We start from the raw sequence: 17,263 nt of genomic DNA, 5'->3' as shown, positions 1-17,263 counted from the left end.
TAACGAGCACTCGTGTAACCTAACATCAAGAGACTCCGTAGAGTCTCGGGACAAGTACACATTGACAGCTCTGTCGTCTGCTGGCCTGAGGCTCTCGGCTAGACTATCTTTTCTCTGATTTGCTTATTTCGGCATTCTGTTTCTTCTTGGCTTGCCCCATTCCTGTCATAGCTTTTTATTAAATACTTATTAATATTTGACTTAATTAAAATTAAGTCAAAGTCTTTTTATTCATACTTTTTCTCGATTAATTTCCCTTGTGTTTTTCCTTTGCGCTCTCTAATGCGATTTTTAACATGAAAAACTACAGTAGAATAGAATAGAGTTTATCAACGCGCCGCAGGAGTTTGTTGTACGGTTAGCTAAGTCATTTATATACAAAAATAAAAATTTTAATACAATTGTCGAAGTTGAATGATTGTACGAAGAATTAAAGTGGTAATAAAAAAAATGTAATCTCACAGAAAAGTAAAATATATTGTAAACATAATCGAATACAATTTTCGTCGGGAGAAGTCTCTAATCGAATGATTGAATTGGAACTAGAAGTCCATTTATTCGAAGATAAATCATTTTCTGGAAACACATATTTTTTACAATGTTGTTTTTTTCCATAATTTTTTCTTTGACTTTATTTTATTTTCAATACGCTATATGATTTTTCATTCGGGAGTTTTTTTAAATGTTTTTTTAAAACATTTTTTTTAAATGTTCTGGGAGTGAATTTCACAGATAGGCCCCGGTTGCACTGAAGCTTCTTATATTCTGTTCGAAATTGAGGAACTTCCAAAAATTCTCTTTTCTCGTTGTCCCCTTTCCCTGTTTCTTCGTACAGTGAGAGTAAATTTCTGAGGCCTTCCTGTACACAAAACATCGTGAATTCTGTCTGATACTTCTTCTTTCATCGAATCTCATCGATTTGAAGTTTTGCCAGTGCAGCAGTGAAGCGTGGCCAGGTCGTTTAGTTCGTGTAGGAAAGGCACTTGATTCCCTGGATTTGGGTACAGCCTGACGGGTTCCGTTGGTCAAACGAAATGTTTCCACCAGCGCGACTCTCCGGACACTGCGTATGATTCTGAAGTTTGCATCGATGGAAGAAAACGAAAATTGAAATTTCAAATAACCAGGTTTTTTAATTCGGGAATCACTCTTGGAGGCTAACAGAAGTATGTAGCCAAAGTTTTAAGGTATTCGAAGTTCCGGAATACACCCGAGCAGGGGTTGGAAAGTTGGAATCGTGAAAAAATCCTGGAATTTTTCCTATGGATATAACCAGTTTTTTTATTTCGGAAATCAGTATTGAAGGCTAATAGGATAAGGTATGCAAAATTTCAAGGCGGTTGGTGCTCCGGAACACACCCTTAGCGGAGGTTGGAATGTTGTAAAACTACTATAATTTTTCCTATGGATATAACTGGGTTTTTTATTTCGCGAATCTCTTTAGGAGGCTACTAAAAGTATGTCGTCAAAATTTCAAGATGGTTGGAATTCCGGAACACACCCTTAGCGGGGGTTGTAAAGATACTATAATTTTATCTATGGATATAACCAGATTTTTTATTTCGCACATCTCTTTAGGAGACAAATAAAAGTACGTAATCAAAATTTCAAGATGGTTGAAGTTCCGGAACATACCCTTAGCGGGGGTTGAAATGTTGTAAAGATACTATAATTTTATCTACGGAGATAACCAGCTTTTTTATTTCGGGAATCTCTTTTGAATGCTAACAGGAGTATGTAGCCAAAATGTCAAGGTGTTCAAAGTTTCGGAACACACCCTTAGCGGGGCTTGTAATCTTGGCAAAACCCTGGAGCTTTTGGTAAGAATATAGCAAAACTTTTTTTTCTGCGAATCAGTCTTCTAGGCTCGTAGAATAAGGTAGCCGCGTAGAAGGCTACCTCGAGTAAGGCTCGTAGAATGAGGTCGTCGATGCTCCGGAACGCAGCCTTAGCGAGGGTAGAGAAATTGTAAAAATCTTACAAAAATCGTGGAATCTGTCCGATGGATATAACCACGTTTTTTCTTTCGGTAATCAGTATTGCAGGCTGACACAACGAGGGTTCCGGAACTTGAACCACCTTGAAATAGAATATTTTACAGCATGTAAAAAAATATATAAAAATGCACGTTTATGATAGATTTCGTAAAAAGTTATTGGATTATGGAAGCAGGTTTTGAAATAAATGGCACAAAGTTTAAGCAGAGCAATTATATATTTTATTCAATGAACTTTACTCTAAGAGATCTATCGATTAACTGAGCGTTGCAGTGGTCGAAAAAGTGACTCTGACTCTAACGACAAAGGGCCTCGTGTCGACCTCTTTCTTGATCTGTATATTCGTTATATAAACAAACTTAGCAGGACTGCGAGCACGCTCTCATGTGTATTGTTTAATATCAAGTTTTATTACTATGATGACTTTTTGCTCATATTCCAATACTCCCACTCAAAAATAGTCCATCATGATATATATCAAATTTTGCTCTTTTGCTTTTAATCTTATTCAATTTTATTTTACTTCGGGGAATATATAGACATGGTCCAACATTTGTTGCATGGATTGGGAAAAACCCCTCGTTAATAAAAACCCAATCAGACCAGTAATGATTAACATTGTTGTATTAACACTGCTGGTAGTGGTTTCGTAAATACATCCGCTAGTTGTTGACCTGTTGGAATATATTTCAGAGTTATTACCTTCTGTTCAACCTTTTCTCTTGAAAAGTGATATTTTACATCGATATGCTTTGATCGTTTATGATCCGTGGGGTTGTTGGCTATTGCAATACACCCATTATTGTCTTCGTAAATGACGATTAGAGAGGGCATATCTAAATGAATACTATTTAATAAAAATTTTAACCAGCACGCTTCTTTCACTCCTTCATAGAGAGCCATGTATTCGGCTTCTGTAGAGGATGTAGCAACTGAATTTTGTCTTCTCGTATTCCAAGATATAGTATTTTGATCAAATAATTTGAATAAAAATCCAGATGTACTTTTACGATCAAGTTCATTGCCTGCCCAATCGGAATCGACAAACCCAGTCAGCATATCTTTGTAATCATTTCTTTTATAAATCAATTTCAGTTTCAGCGATCCTTTAACATATCTTAAAACTCTTTTCAAGCATTGCCATAATTCCTGATTATTTTTGTTTTGGAATCTTGATAGCAAATTGAGAGCTAAGCTTAAATCAGGTCGCGTACACAACATTGCATACATCAAACATCCTATGAGATTTTTACATGGTGCTTCGTAAGTCACCTCTGAATTCAATGCAGTGTAATCTAATTTTACTGGTAAAGGAGTACTAACTGCATTGCAATCATTCATGTTGAATTTTTTTGAGAACTCTTTCGAGATATGCACTTTGATCTAGAGTCATTATATTGTTCTTTCTTTCAATATTTATTCCCAAGAAAAACTTTGCTTCGTTCATGTCTACCATTGAGAATTGATTCATTAAATATCGTTTGAAATTTTTAATTCTGTTTTCTTCGAATGTAATTATCAAAATGTCATCAACGTACAAAATGACATAAATGTTTTTGTTTATATGACCTCTGTCAAGAAAATACAAACAATAGTCTACTGAGGAATTCTTGAATCCTTGTTCTTTGAGAATTTTATCGAAATGTTGAAACCAGCACCGAGCTGATTGCTTCAAATCATATATGGCTTTATTTAGTTTACAAACACGATTTTTATCGGTTTTCATTCCTTCTGGTACTTGCATGTATATTTCCTCTTTTAATAGACCATTCAAAAAGGCTGTTTTTACATCCATCTGATGAATTAATAAATTGTTTTGATTTGCAAAAGCTAAGAGAACTCGAAACATCGTGATTCGAGCTACAGGTGCGAACGTCTCATTGTAGTCTGATAAATATTGTTGACTAAAACCTTTGGCTACAAGTCTTGCTTTATATTTTGTTAGGTTTTCATAAATATCATTTTTTATTACAAATACCCATTTGCAACCTACAATATTTTTATTAGTCGGACAGGTCACTATATCCCAAGTTTTTATTTTTATAAGGGAAGCAATTTCATCTTTCATTGCTTTCTCCCACTCAAGTCTATCACCCCGATTTTAAATTTCTTCAAATGTTTTGGGAATGTCAGAGACGGTCGACTGTACACTTAAATAGGAACAATGCTCTTCATTATAAGAAATAGTAGGCATGTTTTTAAGACGTACACTTCGTCGTAGTTCGTTTCTTTTCAAACTTTCTTGAGAGATAGTTTCGTCTTCGAATGACGCTTTATTAACTTTATCTGTTTGATAATCAGATTTGTTAATTTCACTCTCTTCCCTTTCATTTGTTTCAGAACTTTGGCCAATTTCTAGTTTTTGCCTTTTAATGACACTAGAATTTTCGTTAAGATCGGATTCTTTGACTTGTTTTTCAATATTGGAATTTTCATTTTTAATCCCTTTACTTTGTACGAGAGGACGCGAATTTTTGAAATTTATTTCATCAAAAATAACATGGCGAGCAATGATAAATTTATTTGTTTCTGTGTTCAGTACTTTATAGCCATTTGTCTCATAGCCTATAAGTATTCCTTTGAATGAACGTTTATCGAATTTACTCTTTCGATTTTTATCATGAACATACACGGTACTACCGAAAATCTTTAAATGATTGACGCTTGGCTTTTTATTGTGCCACAGTTCGTACGGGATCTTGTTTGCTGGAAGAACTTTCGTCGGGCATAAGTTTAGTAAATAAGCTGCGGTTAAAATCGCTTCTCCCCAAAATTCTTTGCTCAACTCTGCCCCGTGTATCATAGCACGTGCTTTCTCTGTCAATGACTTGGTCATACGTTCTGCTACGGAATTTTGTTGAGGCGTATACGGTACTGTTAAGTGGTATTGTATTCCCTTCTCCGTACAGAAAGATTTAAATTCATTTGAGAGATACTCTTTTCCATTATCACAATACAAGTGAGCTACTTTTAAATTGAAATGTGCTTCACTTTTAGCAACATAATCTTGAAACCGTTTTAAAACATCGGATTTATGACTCAATAAATAAACAACAGTGTAATGAGTAAATTCATCTATGAAAGTTACAAAGTATCTTCTCTCGTCAATTGTAGGAGGTGTGATTGGTCCACACACATCTGAATGTCTTGTTACACGTGATCTGTCCTTTTCTTTTGAAAAGCTGAAACGTGCTTGTTTTCCGTAAACACAAGCTTCACAAATGTCATTCGTGGGATTTATAGCTTCTAATTCTTTGCGATCGAAAAGCAAATTATTCCCTTTCAATTCTAGGAATTTTGACTTGCCCATATGACCTAAACGCTCATGCCAAAGTTTATATGAGCTTGAATTTGCATTTGCATTATTACACATTTTCTTGTGAATGATTAAGTCAATACATATCAAATTACAAACTGACTTACCATTTGCGATGATTTTGTCACCTCTTTCAATGGATGTTTTGCCATTTTTATGAAAAATAACTGTCATACCAGAGTTTTGAATTTGTCGTACTGATAATAAGTTATACGGAATTTCCGGAGCGTATAGCACGTTCTCAAGGATTCCTGATACTCCCTGATCTGTCGTCACTTCTATGGTTCCTCTCTTCGTCGCCATGATAACTTCGTTCTTCTTTGCCACTGTTATCTCCACTGGTACTGGCAAATTCCATACCGTCGAAAAGGCATCATCTCGATTAGTCAAATGATGAGTTGCTCCAGAATCAAGAATAAAAGTCAACTTATCTTCTGTGTCAATCGGCTTATTAGATGATACTCGAGCTCCAGTCATGAAATCGAAACCTTCAGTATCTTGAATTTGCACTGTCTGGATTGTTCGTTGACGGTCCTCCGAGTTTTGCTTTCTTTGCTTATAATAGCAATCTTTTTCCTCGTGGTTTCTTCGTCCGCAGAAATCACACCTTTTGTTATTATCATTCTTTAAGTTGTGATTATTTTTCTTGTATTTCGTGTTTTGCTGATATTGTTGAAAGTTGGATCCTCGGGCAAATTTATTGATTGATTTTTGTTTAAAATTCCGTCGACGGTCGTTGAATTTTTTTCCATTTCTGTTTTGTTTTTGTGATTTATATTGATGTTGAACTTCTGTTTTTAACACTTTCCCACTTGTGTCGTTTCCCTCATTTTGTATTTTTATCTCGTAGTCTAGGAGTCTTGTTTTCACAAACGTAAGATTCACTTTATCATCGGCCATCGTTTGAATTGCTGTTGTCACTGGATCGTAGCTTGTCGGCATAGTTAGAAGGAGTCTAGCAATTTTACTTGTTTCTTGTAGTTTTACTCCGGCGGCTTCAAGTTCGACAATCGTTTCATCAAATAGAATAAAATGTTTTGTCAAGGAAATATCTTCTTTAAATTTGAGAGTAATCAATTTCTTCTCCATAGTCAGCTGAGATGCCAAACTCTGTCTTGCATATAGAGAATCTAATTTTCTGAATATTTCACGCGCGGTATCATCGTCTTTCGCGAGTGCGGAATCACTCAAATGTTCAATTATGGCACCTTTCGCAAATCTTTCCTTACTTTCCCAATCTTCTGTCATTTTTTCTGGTGGATCACTTTTAAGTACACATGACGCATTTCCTTCCGCGATCAAAGCAAACATTCGCATTTTCCATATACTGTATTTTTCACCGTTAAACGGCGTAATGTTTCTTTTTGTCTTTTTATCAATATTGTCTCTCATGATCACTATTTGAACTTCACTATAGTTTCAATTACCACGACCAATATTTCACCATCAATAAATGTAGATTATTTTATCGTAAATCAATATTCATTATTTTCAAGTAAAACTTTTAAATGTATCTTATTATGTGCCTGGGCCCATAACCTATTGGATTATGGAAGCAGGTTTTGAAATAAATGGCACAAAGTTTAAGCAGAGCAATTATATATTTTATTCAATGAACTTTACTCTAAGAGATCTATCGATTAACTGAGCGTTGCAGTGGTCGAAAAAGTGACTCTGACTCTAACGACAAAGGGCCTCGTGGCGACCTCTTTCTTGATCTGTATATTCGTTATATAAACAAACTTATAGGACTGCGAGCACGCTCTCATGTGTATTGTTTAATATCAAGTTTTATTAATATGCTGATGGATTATTTTTGCTCATATTCCAATAAAAGTAAACGAGAAACGTCAATATTTATTCATAAAAATGCAATGTAAATGTTTATAATTCAATTTCAAAAATCGTCCTTATTCATCTGTTTTTCAAATGTCTAAAACGCCATCCGCCATTTGAATTCCAACGTGACGTCACTCCGATAGTAAACAGTCTAGATTTTTATTGTCCGCTCTGTGTTATTTTGAAATTTTACAAGTTATTATGTACGTTTGTGGACTTTTATCATTAATTTTATTAAAATCGCATCATGGAAGCCGGTTTTGTGAAAGCAAAAAGTACAAATCTACCAATGATAAATATGTTGATGGTGGCGATGAATCCACAATTTTTGTGGCATTTTTACACCTGAATAATCGCATTCAGGCACGAGACACCAATGATATACTATTATAACTCATTATATTCACAAATCTTGTTGCTTGCTCTTTCGCAATCGTATTGTTTACTAACGGAGTGACGTCACAAACCGCAAGAACACGGCGGCTAGCGTTTCCGCGCGAAAATTCAAAATTATAAATAAAAAATAGTTTTTAAGACACTTTTCGGTCTTATAAAATTTAAATAAAAATTCCACTGGTTTATTACGATCTCAGGATTATTTTGAAAGAGTTTTCAAAAAAAGGTGTAATACCCTATTTTGGCTACATATTGCTGTTAGCCTCCAAAAGTGATTCCCGAAAAGAAGCCTGAATATTTGAAATTTCAATTTTCGTTTTTTTCCATCGATGCAAACTTCAGAATCATACACCGCGTACACGTGTCGGTTACATAATAAAGGTTAATAAAAGTGCATCTGAAAGTGCGCGTTCGTGATGAACGTGCGACGCGCATATTTACTCGAGATGATTTAGTGTCACGAGCCGTTTGTAAGAGAATTGCACATATTTTTAATTGTTCGTTAGTTTTCCAGTCGCATTTGCGTCGAGGGCCGAGGCGAGTCTGCTGACGCGTCGAGCAACGCTGGCCTCCGGGGAAACACGCGGAGAACGCTTCGGACGATGGAACTAAAAGAGTTTCCGTTCGGGATAAGAATGTTTGCTCAATTGAGGAGCTCGGGACGGATGAGCGAGCGTGGAAATTAATCGGATGGTAATGGAGATGGAAATTTGAGAAATTCTGCATAATCAGTCGGATCGGAGGTTCTCGTTGGACGGGGAAAAGCACTCGGGAAATGTGACGCTTCCATCGGATCAGGATCTTTGTTCGCTCGCGGTTTATGCGCCCCGGGGGAGAGGGGCCCTGGCGCCCGTGCGAAATCTTCGTTTTTCCAGCGCCTTAAGCAAACATCCGGCGTTGCTCGATCCGGATCCGTTCTGATGACGCAATTAGATGGAAAAATTCGTTTTACTTATTCGTTTCTTGTTCGGGGCATAAAGTGCGCGTGCACTTTCCCGTTGGTTTTAATGCTCGACTCGTTCGAGGCTCGAGCCCTCTTCGCCGCCCCGCGAATCCACTCGAATAATCGATTCCATCAGCGTTTTCATTCGGCGCTTTTTTCCATTGAATAATTATCGGTAAACGGATAAATTTCGTGGGAAATACACCGACGCGGTATCGGGACGCTTCGACGAGCTCTCCAATGCTCGACGCTCCCTTCCGCTTCGTTTTCATAATCCTCGCTTATCGCTCCACGCGCTTAAAATTGCTATCTCCAGCGTGTGTAAGATAATGGAAAAATCGTCTGCTATCCTGGGAGCAGCAAAGTTCGCGGAGCCGACGATCAGCGACGGAGGAAAAATCAGTTCGAATAAACTTTCTCAATTTCAGTTTCTAAAATTCATTTTCATTTGTCTTTCCCTTATAAAAATGCTTCCCATCGAAAAAGTACTCCCGAAAAAAAATCCATTTTTTTGCCCCAATTCGAGTAAACTCGACGATTGATCGAATTGTCCGACCAACGAGCATCGTTTGTTCGCTTTGACGAGTTAATTCGATGACGAATTGTTGTCCCGCCACTGATTAGTTGCGAGCTTCCCCAAAGCTCTGTGGTTCGAGGATCCTCGAGGTGTTTGAGCCCCCACAAAGGAGAGTGTTTTGGTTCATAGAAGCACGGTGGCTTCGGACGATTGGAATTTCGATGCGGTGCCGTCGATATTATTTGCAGGAGACGAAAGAGCGTCGAGTTCTCGAGGATTAATTGGAGAAGCTGCTGCTGGGAAGGAGGGAGAGCTCTCGGGACGAGTTGGCTCGGGGAATCCTCGCAGAGGGGAAAGAAGAATTAATTGGAGGAGGTCGAGAGGAAAAAGTGGATCGATGAATCCTCGGAGGTTCGTATCCGGAGGGCGAATGACGAGGAATAATCGAGAGCGCAATTGGCCCGCGACACGAGCGCGTAATAAAAAGCACCTGAGGAGGCACCGGGCTCTCGCGAGGCTGCGAGAGCCGCCACTCATAACGGGGAGTTTTCATTAGAGCCGAAAAGGAAGAGGCGTCGTCGCGGGGCTCTTACCTTAATGAGAAAAGTGGGCGAGGTCAACGATACGCGTCAGGATTGCTGGCAGACCGACTAAAAACAACGTCGTGTCAGCTGGCCCGTGGCGAAGGGGATAGGTCATGTCAGGGATGCACCACGTTCGAGGAGAGGGCCCGGGGAAGTCTCCGGGGTGCGTGGTCACCTCGCCGCGCCTCCCGTGCGACAAAGAAGACTCGCACCGTCGTTCGACATTCCCTTTCCTCCGTTTCGACCTCTCAAGACGAAATAAAATCTGGAACGCCGACCGGTTCTGGGTCACATTTAACGAAACGTTCCCGCACGTTCGAGCCGCCGTTGCTCGGAGCCCCCGAGGTCGAAAGGTCGCGGAAATCCTGAAATTCCACCGAGCAACTGGATCAACCGTTGAATCCTTTTCTTTGCATTCTGTTTCCAAGAATTTACGAAATCGCGGGGTATTGAGTCGCGGGAACCGCAGTCCCGGTTGGAAGGTTCGTATCATTTCCGTCCAGAATGATTCGGGAAGAAAAATGAAAACTTGGAATCGCGGAGATCAACATTCTTCACATTTCCCTCGACTCTCGTCGTCCCAATTTCCCAAATTCTCTTATTCCCCGCACCTACGAAGTCTGACCCAGAAACTTCCCTCCTGTTGGCAAGTTTTCACAGGTTAAACAAAAAAACTGGGCCACCGTCAAAAGAAACTAAATTCCTTTGCACTCCGACCCCAGGAGTTCCAGCGTCGTAGGATTTTGACGATTCCACGTCATTCGGAAGTTCGCACCGTTCGGTGCGAGTTTCCCAGAAACGTCAGCGTCCCAGAATCGCGATAATTCTGAGGCTCCTCGAGAATAGTGGATCGTTGGATATCACCGAGCGCCTGTTTTTCAGCCCTCTCGATCCAAGATCCTCAAAATTCGAGCCAAAAGGCCACCGGATTTCGCGACGAATCGTCGCAGATTGAACAGCCAGCAAGAATGGGGTCAGAGTCCCTCGAATGGCAGATTTCACACAAAGTCGCCCATACGCACTTGTTACTATGTACTCAGCGATAGCAGGGGTATGACATATATACGAGTCCGTGTGTTGTGCCTGGTATTCCGGAGCTCGTTGTGTGCTATCGCTGGTACGTCGTTGCGCCGTTCTATGAATGGAGGCGGGTGGCATACGAGTTTAGATGAGCGACGTGCAAGCAAGGACGACTAATTATAGTTCGAGAGAGGCGAGGAAGGGCGGGGAGGGGCGAGTATCTTTTACGTATTCTCTCGGGGGCCAGTAACTCTCGTCTGCGTACGTGGCAGAGCCGTTCGCTGCGTTTTTATTCCCATTTTCTTCGTTTCTCATTACAAACAGTTTCATTTTCCCCCCGCCGTAGCTTACTCTGTTTATTTATCTCGCGCGCTCATGAATTATTATTCCCACTTTTAAGTCTCTCCGGGTTTTCGTGGCCTGGCATTTTCCCGCCCCTGGCAAACCCACGCAGCCACCCTGGCTCCATTTTCATCGCGTCTCTGATCCAATAATAAACACATTTCCGGTGCACAATGAGAAAATAGAAAACACTTTGCTGAACGGTAACCAAAGTGGCTCTCCTCGCGATGCTACGAGCTAAAACGCCTCGTGCCCGCTGTTCCACTTCAAGCAGATACGTGAGAAGATCACCACTCCCGGGAAAACATGCCAATCGCTCACTTAACCTTCTCCATTTACTCCACGCGCTCACCTTCCCAAAGGGATTCGAGTTTGTGCTTTTTTCCTTCTTTCTGCAACATTCAAAATGCAGTGACAAAAATGTGCTCATCAATTTCCCAGTTTTTTTTCCTCCTCGTAATTCTCGGCCGGGGAAAATGCTCGGAACGTGAAAAAGTGCTTCTGAACGATTCCTAACGACCGAAAAATCGATGCGGACACCCACACGGAGATTATCGAAAGGTAAAAATTACCGTTACACTCGGGCACTCGGACAGCCCTAGATGCTTGGAAATTTTTACAGTGTTAAGCCTTAGTTTTCATGGAGAATAACATTTCCTCTAATCTGAAGGATTTTTTTTTTATTTTTATGAAAATTCACATGCAATTTAATGTAAATTCACATTTTATGTTAATTTACATGAAAACAAATAAAATTCTTCAAACGTCACAGAAAATGTGCGTTCTTCCACGAGGATTTTATATAATTTACATGAAAATTTACACTTTAAACTTATTTTGTGAATTTATGAAAATTTACGCTCCGCACTCCAAAAATGTTCAAACATTCGAGGCTCTCTCCAGTTTTTATTTCTCTGACGGTAATTTTTACTTTTTAATTCCCGTGTACGAAATGGCTCAAAAACATTTCAGGAGGCTGGGATTTAACGAACTTTCGGCTTGGCTCCCGTGTCTGTGACGACCTTGAGAAAGAATCTATGAAAGCGGTTCAATCACCGATATTTTTAGATAACATTTTTTTTCTCGAGCGTACACGAAGTGTCTCCATGACGAGGTTCGACTTTCCATACGGATTTGTCCGATACCCGATTTTTTATCTCCATCTCTTGGGCACTTCCGCTTCTCCGTTCGCGCGTGGTATGCGTCGCTGCGTGTGCGTACGATTTTCCGTGTATCGCGTGCATGTTATCGCACCTATATACTCGCTTAGTCACCGAATTATGTAGGCGTTGAGCGATCATCGGGTTATTCGAAGAATCTCTTTTCCATGCGTAACGAAACTCCGTCCATAAACGGAAAGTGCGACGAAAATGGGAAGCCGATGCGAGGTGCCTCCGCTCCAAAAGTTGACGTTTCAGCTGCTTCGATCTGCGACGTTCCGTTCGAAAGGAAAAGAAAAAATTATGAAAGGACCGAGAATTTTTCTCAATTTACAGAATTCGTATGGATTTTTAGCTTCTGCTCTCATTACTTCGGGTCTCGATGACCCAGGCCTTCGACTCTCCTACGAATTTCTATTTCCCAACGGACTGCGCATTAGGATAATAATAATAATAATAATAATAATAAAAACGAGTCATAAATGAGGGAATTTCGAGAGGATTTTTCTCCGGGTCAGGAAGACCCGATTCGTTAGCGTAGGATTCAGGGTTAATTTGATTTTCTAGGACAGCGCATCACGGCTAAGCCTTCGAGACTTTCCTCTCAATTTTGTTTTCATTTCGTTCCTTTCCTGCAGCTGGGACGTGATTTTTTTATGAAAAAAATTCGTTTTACTTCTCATTTTCGTGCTGTTTAAATTTACGTCCTAAAAATTTTTATTGACACACTCGGCATCAATCTGCAAGGATGGAAATCAGCAACACAATTACTTCGGGATTACAAATCTGTTTCAGGAGAAAAATCGAATGAATTAATGTTGATTATTCGAATGTTCACGAGATTAAAAGAAAATCGCTGATTCCAAAGAACTTCGCCGAAAACGAAATTTCCTTTCGGTACTAAAAAGCTTTTTCGCGATACTCTCAATAGCCTTAAAAAAAAATTTGTCCAGTGCGTACAAACATTTGAAAATTTCAACACAAAATTTCGTCTCCAGTCTTCCAGGAATCGCTTATCTTCTAAACTATAATAATTTACTCATGACGAATGGACTCGTTGAGACAATATTATTTATTAAATACGTAATTCATCACGAGATAGTACATGGTCCCCATTATACACGTACGCGTGAAAGATTCCCTATGCAGACTATCGATTAACTTAAAAAAGCATTTTTTACGTAACAAAATATATTTGTTTTCCAACTTAAAGAATTTCGCTTGGTACACGAAGTGTCGTGAGTTCTTACGAATTAATAAGCGTATATTGGAAAAAACTGTACGAATTGAGATATTTTTCGAGTAGTAAAAAACAAAAATTGTATTAAAAAAAATCAAGATCGAAAAAGTTTGTTTCAAGGACTACGACAGTTGCTACAACTGAGAAAATCGCAGAGGTAATTTAACAAGCATGACAGTAAGCGCTACGATGTGAATGATTGAGCGAAATTAATAGAGTGCGTAATAATTTGATTCAGTTGTTGTTGTTTTTGGTTCTTTCACAAATGCGCTTTTGGGATAATCTGAGATTTGCTCGTCTCAAAAGTACTTCTCGAGATGAGATTCCAACTGGCTGGGATCAACGTTTGGTCCGTGGCGCTCAACTACTTTGCCCTCTTTGTCGACGATGAATTTCGTGAAATTCCACTTGATGAAGTTGCCCAGGATTCCACCCTGTTCCTTCTTCAAGTACTTCCATAGTGGATGCGTGTTCTCACCGTTAACGTCAATCTTCTCGAAAAGGTCGAATTTCACCTTTTGACGATCGGCGAAACTGCAAATGTCCTCCGGTGTTCCTGGCTCTTGGCCGTTGAATTGGTTGCATGGGAATGCCAAAATTTTCAAACCTGAAGATCAATGGAATTGTGTAAAACTTCGTTCCCAAGATTTCATTTCACTTTTACGATTTTTTCAGGCATTCCAATAAATTTGCTTGAAAATAATGTTTTTTACCCTTCGAATCTGCATATTTGTCGTAAAGCTCGTTGAGCTCCTTGTAATTGGTGGCTGTGAGACCACATTTCGATGCCACATTAACGATCAAGCAAACGTGGTCTTTGTAACTGAAATTTGAATAAATGTCGGTGCAATCAGTTTTGTGTTTGAAAGATAAACTTAGTGGATAATCGTAATCACTAATTCATTAGAGTACGAATAACTCGTAAACGTACTTTGACAAAGGTACGACATCGCCCTTTATCGAGTTCGCCTCAAAGTCGTAAATCGACTTGGCCGATTTGTAATCCTGATTTCCGCTCATAACTGCCAAAATATAACCAGTCGATTAATCGTCGAGAACAAAACAAAACTTTATTTTTCCTTGTTTACTTGTTTTTATCAGCGATTGGGAATGGTTGGGGAAACAAACACACTCGCTATTCGCTCTCACTCTTTCTCGCTGCAATCAGTTTTTATCGTGTATTTTCGTATTTCAAAAAATCACGTCTATAAATACTAAAATGTACGTGCACTTGTTTGCATTCAGAAGTTAACGGCTGTCATCGTTAGCAGTTCAAAGAACCTATAAACGAGGTTACAGGAAACTCATTAAAGGAAAGTCTTTTTTTAGTTCGGTGGAAGCGACTTAAAAATGATAAAAATGTCGACAGGAAATAACTTGAACGAAAGCTCACTTCTCTTAATTAATTTGAGTTTAAAAAAAATTTCTGACGAAAATGTCAATTCTTCGAAAAAGGCATGCACGAAAATTCAGTGATTTATTTAACCTCGAAAATACGCGGGAGATAGAAACACTCGAGCTCAGGACAAGCGGGTAAAATTATGATTTTTTTCGTGCGAGTGTACGTGCCTGCGAAATTGCGAGAAATTTGATGTAGCCCCCCCGGAATTAAATATCCCAAAATGCGCATTCTCGATTTTCTGTTCTTTTTTTTCTCTTCCTAATTCGAAAGTAGTGCAATTTTCGTGAATCCTGAAACGAGCATTTTTGTCAATTCATTTAGCCAGAAATTCTGCAGCGCTATACTCGAGCCAGATTCTAAGAAAATCGATCAATTTTCCGAACCGATTTTTTTTCGTGCACGTGCGGCACACCGCGATCGATGCTCGGAGATTATCGTGGATGAAAACAAAATATTGCTACCATATTCGTCCTTGAATGTACTCATTGAGAAAGAGAATTGAGTTATAAAAAGAAAAAAGGTCGTGTTATCGGAGAATATTCAAATATTTAAACTAAGTCGTTTTAGGAGGTCGTGAAGGATGGTTGGAAGAGTACGTTGAGAGCTGAGTAGCTCTCGCGCGGCACGTACGGAATCGAGTAGGCAAGTACAGACATCTGTCGGCGAGACATTCAATTCGCAAGATGCGCCATTGGGGCTCGTACTACGGAATAGAGGATGCTAGGCGGAAGCAATATTTACGAAATAAAAATGCAAGTAGTACGAAGCTTCTGAGAAGATTCCAATCTTCCATTTTTTCAGATTCACTGACACGCGCGACAAGGAATTTTTACAGATTTTTTCGCCCCGGTGTTTTTTCGCGAAAAACCAAAAATTTCACAATTTTCCGGCGATAACAAGCGTGACATAAGAGATGAAAGAACAATTAATCGTCTAATTTTCAAGCGTCTCAATCAATCTTCTGACTTACCCAAGTACTCGATATAACTTTCCAATAAAATAAAAGTTTATCGAGAAAAAAGTTGCACAAGATGAGTCAGGGGATTTGCGATACGAGCAGCTCGCAGGGAGACAGCGCAATCGTTCACGTTCGGACCGGCACTGAAGTGTTTCGAGTTTCGAGAGCAGGCTCGGCGGGTCACACGACCAACGGTAGAGAAGTGGAGACCTAACCTAACTGCAACGTTCTTTCATTCTCTCTATATACCTGTATTCACCAGTTTTTCTTGTCGATGTTTCACAAATTTTTCTTCATAATCGTGACAAAGCACTTATTATCCGAAGCATGATTTATAGAATTGAAAACCTCATTCGAAAATAGATTTATTTAAATCCGTCGATATACTGATGCACTTCTCGCAACATTTATTACTCACACGAAACTTTTTCAAGCCCATCATTCCCAATCGTTTGAAAATCAGAAGAAACGTATAAATACGTGATCAAAGATTGAGAAATTACTCAAAACCAAATATTGACGTCTTTCACACCACGCTTCCTGAAGTTTCTACCCAATCGACCTTGCTCTCTTGTATATATCTATACATTGATGCATATTCGAGTTTGCTGTGCCGCTGTTCGCTAAGCAACCACACTTTCTATTAAATATGTATTATATTTCGAATCGATAGGTATATACTTTTGACACGTACGCAATGAACATTCATATATATGCAAATTTATATATATCTATATAATTGTTCAATTGTTATACGTCAACGGGAAGTAGTGCACGATAAGTGCTCTGCGAGGTTAACCGTAACACGATAATAACGATTTTTATTCAGTCAAATAAAACCAACTCCGTAACTCCCTCCCAATTAGCTGTTTAACTTGACTTTTTCTATTACTCTAATCTATAACTGTCTACGACAATGAAAGCTCGGAAATCTTCTTTTTCCGGATATGTTCGTATAATTAAACTTTTTCCGAGGGTTATCATTTTCGTATAGGCTTTTTGAACCTTAACCTATAGAATAAAACACTGACTGAATCCCAGCCCCCATCCTCCGGCACTAAACTAATTCGAAAAATGTTTGCACGTCAAATGCATGGGAGCGAAAATACTTCCAAGGGCCGGACACTTTTACAGATGTCTCTGACCTCTGAGTGACCGACATCCAATGTTTTGATACACGAACTCGTGAAATAACTTGGAAAAAAAAGTTTTGTTTTTGGAATTTGAGTGTCGTTCGGTCGATTTGAGTCATTTTTCATTGTTCTTTTTTTTCGAACTCAATAGAATGACCGTTGATTCGGGTGTTTGTGCTTTGTTATCGTTTTTTTCTTCGCGTTTTCAACGAGATCGTTCGAAATATTCTTATTTTCTTGTGCTCTCCCGTCAAACTATTTATCGCATGCCAGTTTTTTGGCATACATTCGTAGCGCTCAAACGAAAATTATTCGACAATGAAACGAACGATTTTATTCCTTTATTATTCAATTCGCTATAAAGTCGTTTTGTATCGAAAAAACGTTGACGGAGATTGCGAAAAAATATCTGTTTT

At 39.1% G+C, this 17,263-nt stretch overlaps 2 protein-coding genes across 4 annotated transcripts in view; one reads left to right on the top strand and one right to left on the bottom strand.

Moving 5' to 3' along the window:
- Positions 1 to 17,263, top strand: part of Cbl (E3 ubiquitin-protein ligase CBL) — a 39,841-nt gene that overhangs the window by 10,562 nt on the left and 12,016 nt on the right. The gene's annotated exons all lie outside the window — the stretch shown is intronic.
- On the bottom strand, positions 13,169 to 15,934 carry LOC122414341 (probable phospholipid hydroperoxide glutathione peroxidase). Of its 2 annotated transcripts, XM_043425518.1 has the most exons (5): positions 15,727 to 15,934; positions 14,924 to 15,046; positions 14,286 to 14,376; positions 14,068 to 14,177; positions 13,169 to 13,961 (listed from the first exon to the last, which is right to left on the bottom strand). In XM_043425518.1, exons 2-5 carry the CDS (start codon positions 14,982 to 14,984, stop codon positions 13,654 to 13,656), a joined length of 570 nt encoding a protein of 189 aa, XP_043281453.1. In that variant the 5' UTR covers positions 14,985 to 15,046; positions 15,727 to 15,934; the 3' UTR covers positions 13,169 to 13,653. The 2 variants fall into 2 exon arrangements, with proteins under 2 accessions (XP_043281453.1, XP_043281454.1); XM_043425519.1 differs by lacking the exon at positions 14,924 to 15,046 and having other exon boundaries at positions 15,727 to 15,915.

The sequence above is a fragment of the Venturia canescens genome, chromosome 8 (assembly GCF_019457755.1).
Source record: "Venturia canescens isolate UGA chromosome 8, ASM1945775v1, whole genome shotgun sequence".
NCBI lineage: Eukaryota > Metazoa > Arthropoda > Insecta > Hymenoptera > Ichneumonidae > Venturia > Venturia canescens.
Note: the sequence above shows the minus strand (reverse complement) of the source record. Positions and strands in the feature narration are given on the sequence as shown.